Here is a 13,704-nt window from a genome sequence, read left to right as displayed (position 1 = left end):
CCTTCTTAAAAAGTTCTGAATAATTATTCTGCCAAACATAGTGCTGATTCGCACTGACCAATTAAGCTACAGGTTCCAAGTGGGATCAAACTGAGTTAATTACGGTGCAACATTTGACCTCTGCACCTCTGTGCAAGTAAGTCAGGGAAGGGCTCCAGTTCTATTAGAAGGCACACAGACAGCTCACTCTGCCACCAAGTGTGTAATGATTTTTTTGGTGACTCAGAAAAATGTGCCAGGGTCATTCTGCATGTTTCTACAACAATGACGTTTTCTAAATGTCATCATCCACCTTTCTTAATATTAGATTCCATGGCATCTAAAATTCTCAAACTTAACGGACAGGATTACCAAGATGACCAACAAAAATTGCCTTATGAGAAAAGTTTTATTCTAGCACAAAATAACTGATGCTGTTTGACATCGCTACTTTGATTCTACCAGGTGGGGTCCACCACAACCAAATCATAAGAAAAAAGTCACTGTTCTTCCATTATGTCACATTCCTTGAATATTGATAACTATGCAGACATTGTAAAGGACTGCAAAAGTTAGTTGTTGTCGTCTTTAAATTAATGGAGTCTGTTTGTTTGATAAATTAACAATATTATGTTTTTTAAGACTACCCTGGCTGTGATTCATGTGCAGTAACAAGAAGTCTCTTGTGATGTATGAGCCAATTACAATGTTAAGCAAGCATTACAACTGTATTCCAATCTTTACAGTGTTTCTTAAAATGGTAAATTATTTCCAATGTACTTTTCAGGAAGTTACTGCAAAAGTACATACTTTAATATATTTTACTACTGAATTTCCAAATGGCCCACACTAGTTTTCCATTGTCCATTTATATTATTAAATCAACTGAAGTTGTTCTGTGATATCAGTTATGCTTGCAAAATTTTTTTATCCACTATGTAAAATCGAGATTCTATCCTACTGACCTTAAACAGTAGGATGCCTCTGTGGAAATAAAGCACAGGATAATTTCACTTGAACTTGCAGAATGCAACGCCACCACCCCCTCCTCCCCTCCCAGGGGCATATATTAAAAATATATATAATAAAACAAGAAACAGCCATCTTACTTTCTCTACATGTTCAGGTTTGGTGTGGTTACTAAATTTGGGGCCAGGAGAAATGGTGAATGGCAAAGTGTGTGTTTCAGCACAAGGGAATTACCTATACCACAAGAGCACCTCCTGGTGGCTGTGTCCAGGAGTTGAATTGAATTAACTGCAGCCCAGGCCAATCATTGCAGCTTAAGTGAGTCCCTGCAGAGGTCTCATCGAAGAGGAGGGGCAAAAGGGATGAGAGAAAAAAAATGTGACATTTCAAAGGCAACTTGTTTTCTGCTACCTTTTAGTACTTATCCCTGCATGAGATTAAAAAAAAAGATGGTAACTGAAAATAATGTGTTGCTTAAATAGGTTGCTTTCTACCAGAAGCCTTGTTTGTCTCTGTTGAAATAATAGAAAGCAGACAGAAAACTCATCTCCCTGAGCATGGTGATACACATACGAGGGTCCATCGCCATGATCTATTAATTGCAAAATTAAACCATTTCTATACTAGAAAAGTATGGATTTTTAAAGTAATCCCTCATAACAAGATGGGAAACGTTATAAAAATAAGGATGTTGCACAACTCATCTCCAACCTGCCTTCAATCTCAAAACGACATCTCTGTCAATAACCTATTACCAGTTGCCATAACTCCTAGCTAATTTAAATGATTTGTGTGATGATTTACAGGCAGTCTTTGACATCAAGTCTAGACCACTTATGGAATGCTCTGCAATTGAGTTAACACCAGCAGAAACCATGTACAGCACCTTTATAGGGACATCCCAACAATTGTTCTTGCTGACACTGTGAAGTCCGAAGGAGGATCATTGAAATACCATACGACAGATATAAGGCAAGGGCTAATTGTGGTATTGTAGATTGCATCAGGCTATGGTTAGATGCTGTCTTTGGACAAAATGTGAGTCTTGTAATGAGAGGAAACACAAATGGGTTCAAGCTGCAGAGTCTCCCTTTGTTACTTCTGCTCCGGTCCAGTTCTTCTATGTTATTAAGCAGAGCCTTGGTTTTTCTTAGTTAACTTTCCTCATGTGTTTACAGTTTTTTTATGTAGATTACAATCTCAATTTGGTCTTCCTTTGACAATCAATCACTGTCCACAGATAGCGCAATCCTTCAGTAATTAGAAAGGTGTTTGGCTTCAGTCACATTTTACTCCAAATCTGCTCACTAAAATAATGAGCTTCTGAAAGCGTAATCACAGCAGCCAGATTTACTTCTGAGAGTGATGCAATTTTTAACCGGCAAGATATGAAAGCACTTTATTTAATTTCCAGTGATTCGGTTCCTCCCCAGTTCCGATACCAACACCTCCATCTCTACTCTCTTCCATCTGCTCCAGCTGCTCTTTGCTCTTCGGGGTCACTCCCCATCTGCAAGGCCTGACAACGGCAGGTCATTTTGACCATGGGGGGGGGGGGAAACACATCTATTCCAACTGATATCATACATGCACTTCCAGCACAGCTCGACCAATAATGATGATCAAGAGTGAGGAACCTTGCCAACTTACCCATTGCTTAACCAAGGAGATGCTTAGCTTTAGCTTTGATCACACAGATTAAGAGCCACTAACCGAGCAGAGGTAAGGAATCAAAACTGGGATCTTCTCTTGCTTTCTGGGTTACCACATAAGACCATAAGACATAGGAGCAAAATTAGGCCATTCGGCCCATTGAGTCTGCTCCGCCATTCAGTCATGGCTGATTTATTTTTCCCTCTCAACCCCATTCTCCTGCCTTCTCCCCGTAACCTTTGACACCCTTACTAATCAACCTGTACTTTAAATATCCCCAATGACTTGGCCTCCACAGCCGTCTGTGCCAATGAATTTCACAGATTCACCACCCTCTGGTTGAAGAAATTCCTCCTCACCTCTGTTCTAAAGGGACGTCCTTCTATTCTGAGGCTGCGCCCTCTGGTCCTAGACTCTCCCACTATTGGAAACATCCTCTCCACATCCACTCTATCCAGGCCTTTCAATATTTGGTAAGTTTCAATGAGATCCCCCCTCATCCTTCTAAACTCCAGCGAGTACAGACCCAGAGTCATCAAACGCTCCTCACACGTTAACCCTTTCATCCTGGGATCATTCTCGTAAACCTCCCCTGGACCCTCCCCAATGCCAGCACATCCTTCCTTAGATATGGGACCCAAAACTGCTCACGATACTCTAAATGTGGTCTGACCAACGCCTTATAAAGCCTCAGCATTACATCCTTGCTTTTATATTCTAGTCCTTTCGAAATGAATGCTAACATTGCATTTGCCTTCCCTACTACCGACTCAACCTGCAAGTTAACCTTTAAGGAATCCTGCACTAGGACTCCCAAGTCCCTTTGCACCTCCAATTTCTGAATTTACTCCCCGTTTAGAAAATAGTCTACGCCTTTATTCCTTCTACCAAAGTGCATGACCGTACACTTCCCTACACTGCATCCCATCTGCCACTTTTTTGCCCATTCTCCCAACCTGTCCAAGTCCTTCTGCAGACTCCCTTCTTCCTCAACACTTTCTGCCCCTCAACCTATCTTTGTATCATCCACAAACTTGGCCACAAAGCCATCAATTCTGTCATCCAGATTATTAACATATAACGTGAAAAGTAGCCGACCCAACACCGACCCCTGCAGAACACCACTTGTCACCGGCAGCCAACCAGAAAAGGCCCCTTTATTCCCATTCTTTGCCTTCTGTCAATCTTCTATCCATGCTAGTACCTTTCCTGTAACACCATGGGCTCCTATCATGCTTAGTAGCCTCATTGAGTCTTTAGTATGTTGATTTTCAAAAGATGGGAACATAGGACAAACAGCAACAGGAGCAGGGAGACCCCTTGAGGCTGTTCCACATTCAACAAGATCACAGTTGATCTACACTCGAACTTCATACACCTGCCCTTTCCCCATTTTCCCTAATACTTTTGATTGAAAAAAAATTTCAGACTTCGTTAACAAATTGACCAAGTAGTGACTTCCATTTGTGGAAATGTTCCAAACTACCACCACTGTGGGTGTGGAAGTGTTTTTGCATTTCACTCCTGAATCCTGGATCTGTCTTGTCGACTCTTCCCTATCCCCACTCCCTTCCCCACCCCCACCCTGGTCCCGGATTCCTCAACCAGCAGAAGTAGTTTTTTTTCCATAACCCAATTCAATTCCTCTTCATATCCTGAAACCTTCAATCAAATCCTTAAATTGTAAGAAATGCAACCCTAGTTTATGGGATCTCTCCTTGCAATTTAGCCCTTGGGAGTCTGGGTACCATTCTGTTGAATCTACATCACAGCCTCCAAGGCCAACACCTCCTTCCTCAGGTGTGGTGCTTGGAACTGCTCACAGTGTTCCCTGGGCTCTGGAGAGCTACTGCCGTATCAATGCCCTGATCAGGTATAACCATAGGCTAATACACCAATTCTCCCAAGAGCCCAATCCATATATCTAATATATGAAATTCCTATTTCCCCATACCTCCGATCTCAAGGGGCCAATTATGGTCTCTGGCCCATTTTTCTCAGCAGTAATGAGCAAGGTTGGGAAAAAGACAAAGCAAGGCACCTGACAGAAAGAGGAACGTACATCCATACTGGATCTAGATCTTGTAACGTACAAAGAGCCTTCCCCCTCTCCTCACTCCACACATTTTCAATGAAAATCCACAGTGCCCATGCTGCAACAGCAGTGCCCCCCTCAGTAGCAGGTAGAGGGATGTGCCATTCACCCTTAAACAGGATTCTGGAGGCCACAGCTAAGTGCTGAGAAGTGCTAAGTGCCTGGGAGAGCAAGGAAGAGCTGTATCAGAAAAATCCTCCTACCTGCTGGGCCCCCACCCCATCCCCATCACCACCTATACCCCCTCCCCCCATTTAAATGATGAATTCATTCAGCCTCCACCCAAGCATTCTCCCATCACCATTTGGCACTGGAAGCTTATCCTAATGAGGCCCAGCCATGGCAATGGTCCATCTGTGAAAACCATCAAGCAGATCTTAAGGATGATAGGAGAGGGTGTGCTCTCAGTCAGGTGGCTGACATTGGTGGACATGTTCTTGCTGGTTTATCGAAATGCTCCACTCCTGTGTTCTTGCCATAAGTCAGCAGCCACAAAGTTCACTGGAAAGGGAACAGACTTGGTGTTGCTAAACTGGTCAATCGGTCAGTCAAACAGCCCTTCTATTTCCCCTTACCCCATCTCCAATACTTGTACAACCAGACAGAAGGAATTTTCCCAGTGCTGTAGATTTGTACTCAATTAAAAATGAGTTGAAAGCAATCCCAACCTCACAACCTGCTTACATCAAGTGTCTCCTCCAGGCGGAGACAGAAAACTACCAACCCAAAAATCCCTTGGGTTTACCATTCTTGGGATGTATGTGAAGAAAAATTGGTCATGCTGATATAATGTAAATCTTGCAAGCTAATGGAATGATGTACTGTGAATGGTGACGACATATATATTTGCAAATTTTGTGAATAAAGTATATTGGAGGGAATCCTCAATATATGAAAGGATGCTGGACAAATCCACCCATCTACAAATATCTGCTTCTGGTTTAAGATTTTACTCCTCCCCGTCTTGCTGCAGCAAAATCTAGTTTTGCTTTAGTAAGGCTACTCTTCTCAATCTCTCTCAGTCATGCACCCAACAGCAAACTGCAATTACCTCTCTATGGACAGCAACTGCATCAGCATTCAATAGTGGAAGGTGTTATGGGCTTGTTTTTCCCTGGCAGGGGTTTATTATTTCAAGGAAAATTCCTAAGTTTAAAGGTAAATTAATAGCTTTCACTTTCTGAGGTCAAAATGACTTAAGCCAGTTGGTAAGAGATAGGAAATAGATTGGGCACATAAATGCCAGCTGTATGGAGACACAAGAGCTGTATGCTGGAATCGGGAGCAACACACAATCTGCTGGAGGAACTCAGCGGGTCGAGTAGCATCTTTGGGGGGGGGGGGGAAGGAATTGTCAAAGTTTCGGGTCAAAGAGGAGAGGGGGAATGGTGAGACAGGGGCCAGTAGGCGATTGGTGGATTGAGGGTGGGTGAAGGATGATGATGAAGGCCAGCTGTCTGCAATATTTGGATGGGCAGAAAGGAAGGGAGGTGCAGTATACCTGAAACATTGATGTCCACCTAAAACAGATTTCATTTAATTAACACATGCAGATGAAGTAAGATGACTGTGTCTTAATATCTTGCTTTGAAGCCAATGATTTACTCCTGACAATTAACCTTCTAAACCCCTCATCAGTTCTTCATAAAGCAGAAATCTGATGCATTGCTCATGTCAGAAAGCTTGTAAACATAAGGCTCCTGTCAATCCTCTATTGAGGTAGTAGCCAGCTTTGGTGGAAAAGCTGTTTTATTAGTGTGATTCACAGCAGTATCAACATGTCACATAAATGACAGTCACTACTGTTTACACACACACACACACACACACACACACACACACACACACACACACACAAGATTTTAGTTTTGAACAAAGTAAGGGATGTCAGACACGTGTTTACAGAGATTGCTTGATCTAAGATTGTAAAGCACAACTCAGCTGCAACGTAAGACTCACCCTTCCTCCCTCCCATGTCACTGTAGGAATTCACTGCAACAGACAGCTCATTGTAACCTCCAAATTTCAGACACACATGCCTTGAGTTGTAAAGATGGGAAATTTCACAAATATAATGCTTGAACACTGCAGATTGCACAAGCGTATTGGAGCTTCGCTGATTGTGCTTTACAGTACTGCACTTTAGTATACTTCAAGGTTTCATGCCTATGTGTAGAATTGCAGCCTACTGCTATCAATAAGCTTTCACTGTTGAAATTTGTTCCTTGCCAGTCCTCAGGCAAACCTGGTCTTTTCCTGGGGGGGCAGCTGGAGGGGGGGAAGACTGAGATCTACCTCAGGCCTCCTTCTCCCATTAACACAGGGATTTTCCCAAGACTTCTCACTTCCCAAAGCCTGACCTGATATGTATTTCCAGCATTTTTCTGCTTCTATTTCAGTTTCTTTTTATTGCTTCCTTTATTTTTTCTGCTTTTTCATCCACCCCCCTCCTCCCGAACCCCAGTCCCCACCAAAAGATGCATACCCAGCACCTGCTAGATTATGGTCACTGTGACAAAGAGGAGAGCAGACAGAGCAACAAACATACTGCTTCTCACAATCAATGGCGCGCACCCAGTTGGTCAAAATCAGCAGTCAGCATGTGCACCAGACAGCTTTTAAGAAGATGGACCTCGGAATACCTCCAACACGCAACTCAGGAACTGAGGCAGGTCCTGCAAGCACATGCCAACAACTCTCCACCGACCACAGCACACAACTGACTGCAATGTAAGGGAAACTTTAATTTCCAGGCGGTACTCACTACTTGGAAGTGCTGGTGGGTGCACTCTTTCCCTCTGTATTTGCAGTCCAGGAGCATGTCCTTCATCTCATGGCCCGCTCGGTCATAGAACTCCCTCATGTTGAAAGGCTTTGGCTTGAAGTTCCCGAAGTTGGCCTTCTCGATCAGGACATCCAGGACGTGTTTCTCCGCCACGTAGGGGTCGGGAATCTCGAACTTGTTGTTCAGCAGCGCCAGGAGTTCCCCTGCGTGGTACAGATCGTTCTTGGTGATCTTGCTAAAGCGAAACTCGTTGAGATTGCAGATGGTGATGGCGGGGAAGGTCAAGTTGTAGGCGCTGATCTCGTCCAGTTTGGTAACGTGCGGGTACTCGAAGTAATACTTGATTCTCTGGACGAAGACGTGGACGAGGAAGGAGAGGGAGCCGAGGAAAGCCAGGGTCCAGACGATCCGCCTGAAGGAAAAGCGCTCGTAGGTGAAGATGTGACTGATACCGTGCAGAGTGGAGCTGGTCGCGAAAGCCTGGACGCTGGAAGGCTGCGTCCTCTCCGCATCCTCGGGCTCTCCTTTCAAATCCATCGGGCAGAGCCTCCGGGAATAAAGAAAGGGAGACAGGAGAGGAATAAGCACGAAGCGGGTCCAGGGGAGGAGAGAGAGGAGAGAGCGGGCAGCTCCTCGCAGTCTCACTGCTCTGCGTGTGTGTGTGTGTGCATGTATGTGGATATATAGATATATAGATATATATATATATATATATATATATATACACAGGATTCGCTCGCAGGTCCACTATTTGAGTATCTGTCGCTTCAGATGAATGACAGACTGCTCGTACTCATCAGCGAGGGCTTTGCAAAGCTCGTTCCCAGGTTGGGTTCCGCCGATGATCATAAAATTATCATAAACAGCCCGCTTGACTGTAGAGCCGGAACAGAGAGCAGCTCTTTGCCGACGGCTCACTGTACTGTGTGTCGGGGGGAGGGAGCAGAGAGACTAACTGGAGTGGCTATCTGTACCGAAATTGCAGACTGATCGTTTCCCCCTTGCAGCAGGCGATCTTTTAAACCCATCTTCAAATGTTCGAGTCTTACCTGTCTGACCACGCAGGATGCTAATAAGAACTGCACTCCTTCATTTTTGTTTTTGCAAATGATTTAGAGGTTGACTTTGATTTAAATGCCCTGGTTTGAGTTGGAAGGGGTAGGTGCAGCTGGTAGTTTTAATTCAAATGTTCAATATAAATTACTATATAATCAGTATGTGCTCGAGTATTGCAGAAAAACAGCGTTTTTGGTGCAATAATGAAACCATAAACCTGCTTATAAAGATAAAGACTTGCATTTCTCATATCCCCAGGAGGTTCCATGCCGTTTCCCACTTTGAAGTATAGTCGCTCGTGTAGTGGGGGGGGGGGGGGGGGTGAGGCAGTTAACTTGCGCACAGCAAGATCCCGCAGTCAAATAATCATGACACAATCCAATTATTCGGCGATGTTGGCTAAAGGAAAAATAATGAGCAGGTCACTGGGGTAACTACCCTGCCCGTCTTCAAAGTGGGACCTTGCATACCCGCGGCAGGAGGCAGCCAGGGGCTGGGCTTCACGTCCACATTGAAAAGTTGCTCTTCTGACAGTGCTGCACTCCGCCGGCACTGCAGCGCCGGCCTGGATTTTGTACTCAAACGTCTGGAGTGGGGGTCGATCCCGCAATCTTCTGACCTCAGGGCAGGAGAGCTGCCGTCTAAGGCCCAGGCAATACCGTGATATACCACTTCCCCATCCTGGATACTGGAAGTGTATGTCCTCACCGCATCTTGGGCAGGGTCTCTGGGAATAAACGGGTCCAGAGAGTTCTGGTGGAGATCGGCAGGGTCCAGTGGTGCTGCTGGAGAGATGCTGCCTTTTGCCGATTGGCCGCTGGATTTTCCTGGGTTATCTGGAGCTGTGTGGGACGGAGCATGCGGCTCAGTGATGGGTCTACCTGTTCCACGTCAGGTCAGGTGTGGACCCACCAGCCTGGCTCAGGCTGAACGGAGGGTCTGACTCATTTCTCAGCTTTTATGAGGTACATGCTTACCAAAAGGGATCCACATCTGCCCACCACGAACTATGCCCTGTTCTCCCAATGCCGGAATTGCATCTGATATCTTCCATCCTCCTACAGGCCCTTTGCACAATGAGCACTCTGCCAAAATGTTTCCAATAATACCCTTTTACGTTATTAAGCAGGAATCGACCATTTGGACCATCATGCCTCCTCCCCCATTCCAGGAGATCACACCTGATCTTTGACCTCAGCATCATTTTCCTGCACTAACCTTATTCCTCTTGATTCCCCGAATATACCAAAATCTATCAATCTGCAACTGCTCTGCTCAAGACCACAAGAAATTACAGAGAGCTGTGGACACAGCCCAATCCATCACTCAAACCAGCCTTCCCGCCATGGACTCTGTCTGCACTTTTCAGTGCCTCAGTAAAGCAGCCAACATAATCAGGCCCCTCCCACCCCGGTCATTCTCTCTTCTCCCCCCTCCCATCGGACAGAAGATACAAAAGCCTGAGAGCATGTACCACCGGGCTCAAGGACATCTTCTATTCCACTGTTACCAGATTCTTGAATGGACCACTCATATGCCAAAAGATAAACTCTTGATCTTCCAATCTACCTCATCATTGTCTTTGCACTTTATTTGTCTACTTGCACTGTACTTGCTCTGCAACTGTCAACACTAAATTCTGCGTTATATTTTCTTTGAACGACCTCGATGGACTTATGTATGGAATGATCTGTCTGGATGGCACGCAAACAAAAGCCTTTCACTGTATCTTGGTACATGTGGCAATAATTAGAATTGGAATTGGTTTATTATTGTCACATGTACCGAGGTAGAGTGAAAAACTTGTCGTGCATACCGTTCATACAGATCAATTCATTACACGGTGCATTGAGGTAGTACAAGGTAAAACAATACAGAATGCAGAGTAAAGTGTTACAGTTACAGAGAAAGTGCAGTGCAGGCAGACACTAAGATGCAAGGTCATGACGAGGTAGATTGTGAGGTCAAGAGTCCATCTTATCATACAAGGAGACCATTCAAAAGTCTTACAGTCAATAATAAACCATTTCCAATACCACTCTCTGTGTTGAACAGACTCAGTGACTGAGCCTCAGTATGAGGCTGAGTGTGTTCCATTCTCCTCTGAAACACAGCCCACTTGGGTAGAGAATTCCAAAGATTCACTATCCTCTGGCTGAAGAAATTTTGTTTCATCTCAGTCCTGAATGTCTGGCCCCTTATTTCGAGACTGTGATCCCTGGCATCCCAACCAAGGGAAACATCATCCTTGCAATCTACCCTGTCAAGTCCATTAAGAATTTCGTATGAGAACTGCAGCCAAAAATAATACATCAAAGAAATCCATCATAAGCAACAAAGTCATGAGAATGTTTTATCTTGTCAAGTCTATGAGCTGCTTAGATACAATATCGTGAGGGCGGCACAGTGGTGTTGCGGTTACAGCGCCAGTGATCAGGGTTGAATTCCCACCGCTGTCTGTAAGGAGTTTGTATGTTCTCCCTGTGTCTGCGTGGGTTTCCTCCAGGTGCTCCGGTTTCCTCCCACATTCCAAAGATGTACAGGTCAGGAGCTGTGGGCATGCTATGTTGGCACCCTTGCGGGCTGCCCCCAGAACGCTCTCAGTAACGCAAAAAGACGCATTTCACTGTGTGTTTCGATGTACATGTGACTAATAAATAAATATCAATCTATCTATCTATCTATCTATCTATCTATCTATCTATCTATCTATCTATCTATCTATCTATCTATCTATCTATCTATCACACTGGAGCTGTGTGGTTATCTGATTTTTTTAAGTTTTCTAATCAAAACAGAGAAATTTCATTATATTCAGATACGTTGTTGACAAAAGTACAAACTAAAAAAAACATAGTCAAGAGGCAGAATAATTGAAGCAAAAATAAAGGCAGATACTGGAAGTACTCAGCAGGGCAGGCAGCATTTGTGGAGGAGAAACAGAATTAACAATTCAGGTCAGTGACCCTTCATCAGAACAGAGGTGTAGAGATCAAGCCCATGAGTTTAACTTCGTCTTCAATCCTTTCTCTTTCCAGAAACACATTTGACCCTTTGCTCCAAACAAATCAGTTTCATCAATCTCCTTCCCTCTGGGCAAGAAAGCTCTTACTGATCTCCTACCTTACTTCTCATTTTTCAGTTGCATCTGGTGGTTCTGCATGTTTACAGCACTAGTCACCATGCTGTATTTTTAGCATGTTTGAGTTCTTTTGTTTAAATCAAATTTTTCTTTTCCCTATCACAGCATTCTGCACAGTGTCTTGACCAACATTCATCCCTCAAACAGAAACAGATGGTCTGGTCCTTTTCTAATTGATGTTTGTGAAACCTTATTTTGTGTGAATTGTGCTTGCTATCATGCAACAGTGGCTAAACTGCATGGGTGGGTGAAGTCATCATTAAGCACAGAAAGGATGTACAATGAGCATGGATGTATATAAAATGTGACTGTTTAACATGCCTGTCATGTTAAAATTCCTCCGCATGCCCCTAAGTGAAACAGTTTTGGGTGGCCTGGGTATTGTGCCAGGTGCTCTAAGAAATGCAAGTCTGCCATTTTTTTCCTTTTTGTACCTGGCCATGGTACAGGTGAGAATAGTCACATGAAGACTGACAATGTTACTGAACCTTGTAGTGGCACACCCATTATATACATGCAAAGTATGTTACACCTGGGTGAAAATCCGAGGATTCGAAAAACAATGATTCAACTTTAAGGTTCAGGATATTTAGAGGCAGCTAGTTTTGTGCTTATGGGACATTTGCACCCATTGTTGAAATTAATTCTAAGTGGTGAGTTAGCAACTAATCAATCCCACCATGCTTTTTGAGAACATTACAGACACAGGAGACTGCAGATGCTGGAATCTGGAGCAACACACAATCTGCTGGAGGAACTCGGCAGGTCGAGCAGCATCCATGGGGGGGGGGGGGGAGGGAATTGTTGACATTTTGGGTCAAAGGCCCATCAATAAAGAGGTGAAATAAGAATAGGACATGTTGCTAACACTCAGTAGGATCTATGGAGAGAGAAATTGGTAAATTGGTTTATTATTGTCACATGAACCAAGGTACAGTGAAAAACTTTGTCTTGTATAATGTTCGTACAGATCAATTCATTACACAGTACATTGAGGTAGTACAGGGTAAAACAATAACAGAATGCAGAATAAAGTATCACAGCTACAGAGAAAGTGCAGTGCAGGCACACAGTAAGGTGCAAGGTCATAATGAGGTAGATTGTGAGGTCAAGAATCCATCTTATTGTACTAGGGGACCGTTCAATAGTCTTATAACAGCGGGATAGAAGCTGTCCTTGAGCCTGGTGGTATGTGTTTTCAGGCTTTTGTATTTTCTGCCCCTTGGGAGAGGGGAGAAGAGAGAACGTCCGGGCTGGGTGGGGTCTTTGATTATGCTGGCTGCTTTACCGAGGCAGCGAGAAGTGTAGACAGGGAAACAGAGCTAACAGCATCTTCCAGCAGAACTGGGAAAAAGTTGGAGATGCAATTGATTATAAGCAAGTACAGAGCCAGGGAAAGGGAAGAGGGGAGGAAGAAACAGAATGAAGATTTGCAATTGAGTAGGAGATCAAAGAATAAAGGGGATGATGATGCAAACCAAAAGAGGGCGATAATGGGACAAGAAAAGAAACAATAAAAATGGGTCTAAAGGAGTGAATGGCAACAGTAGAATTGTTACCAATACCTGCTGTCTGAAAGAAATGGAGCAGTGGTTGTGATCTGAAATTGTTAAATTCAAAATTGCATCCTTGAAACTCAATCAGATTGAAAGATGATGTACTGTTCCTGGAGATTCTGTTGAGCTTTGTTGGAACAGTGCAAGAGGGCAAAGGCAGAGAGGTCAGAATGTCAGGGAGGAAAAATAACTGATTGGGACCCCATCCCCCACCCTAATCATTCATTCCCTCCGCCACACGTGCACCACGGCTGCAGTGTGCACCATCCACAGAATGCACTGCAGCGATTCTCCCAGACCACTCTGACAGCACCTCCCAGACAGACAACCCCTACGATCTGGAAGGACAAGGATAGCAGAGAAATGGGAACACCACCACCTGCAGGTTTCCCTCCAAGTTGCACATCATCTTGACTTCATTGGTGCTGCCTAAATCCTGGAACTCTTTCCCCAACAGCACCTTCACTAG

The 13,704-nt window shown here is 44.2% G+C and overlaps 1 protein-coding gene across 1 annotated transcript in view; it reads right to left on the bottom strand.

The window, feature by feature from the left end:
• The window catches only part of asic1b (acid-sensing (proton-gated) ion channel 1b), a 641,514-nt gene extending 632,717 nt beyond the window's left edge, over window positions 1–8,797 (bottom strand). Inside the window, exon 1 of the mRNA XM_052009516.1 lies at window positions 7,461–8,797. Within this exon, the coding sequence (XP_051865476.1) occupies window positions 7,461–8,018 (558 nt within the window). The 5' untranslated portion in view covers window positions 8,019–8,797. The remainder of the gene's footprint in view (window positions 1–7,460) is intronic.
• Between the last annotated feature and the right edge of the window lie 4,907 nt (window positions 8,798–13,704).

Source organism: Pristis pectinata, chromosome X (genome assembly GCF_009764475.1).
Source record: "Pristis pectinata isolate sPriPec2 chromosome X, sPriPec2.1.pri, whole genome shotgun sequence".
Classification (NCBI taxonomy): Eukaryota; Metazoa; Chordata; class Chondrichthyes; order Rhinopristiformes; family Pristidae; genus Pristis; species Pristis pectinata.
Note: the sequence above shows the minus strand (reverse complement) of the source record. Positions and strands in the feature narration are given on the sequence as shown.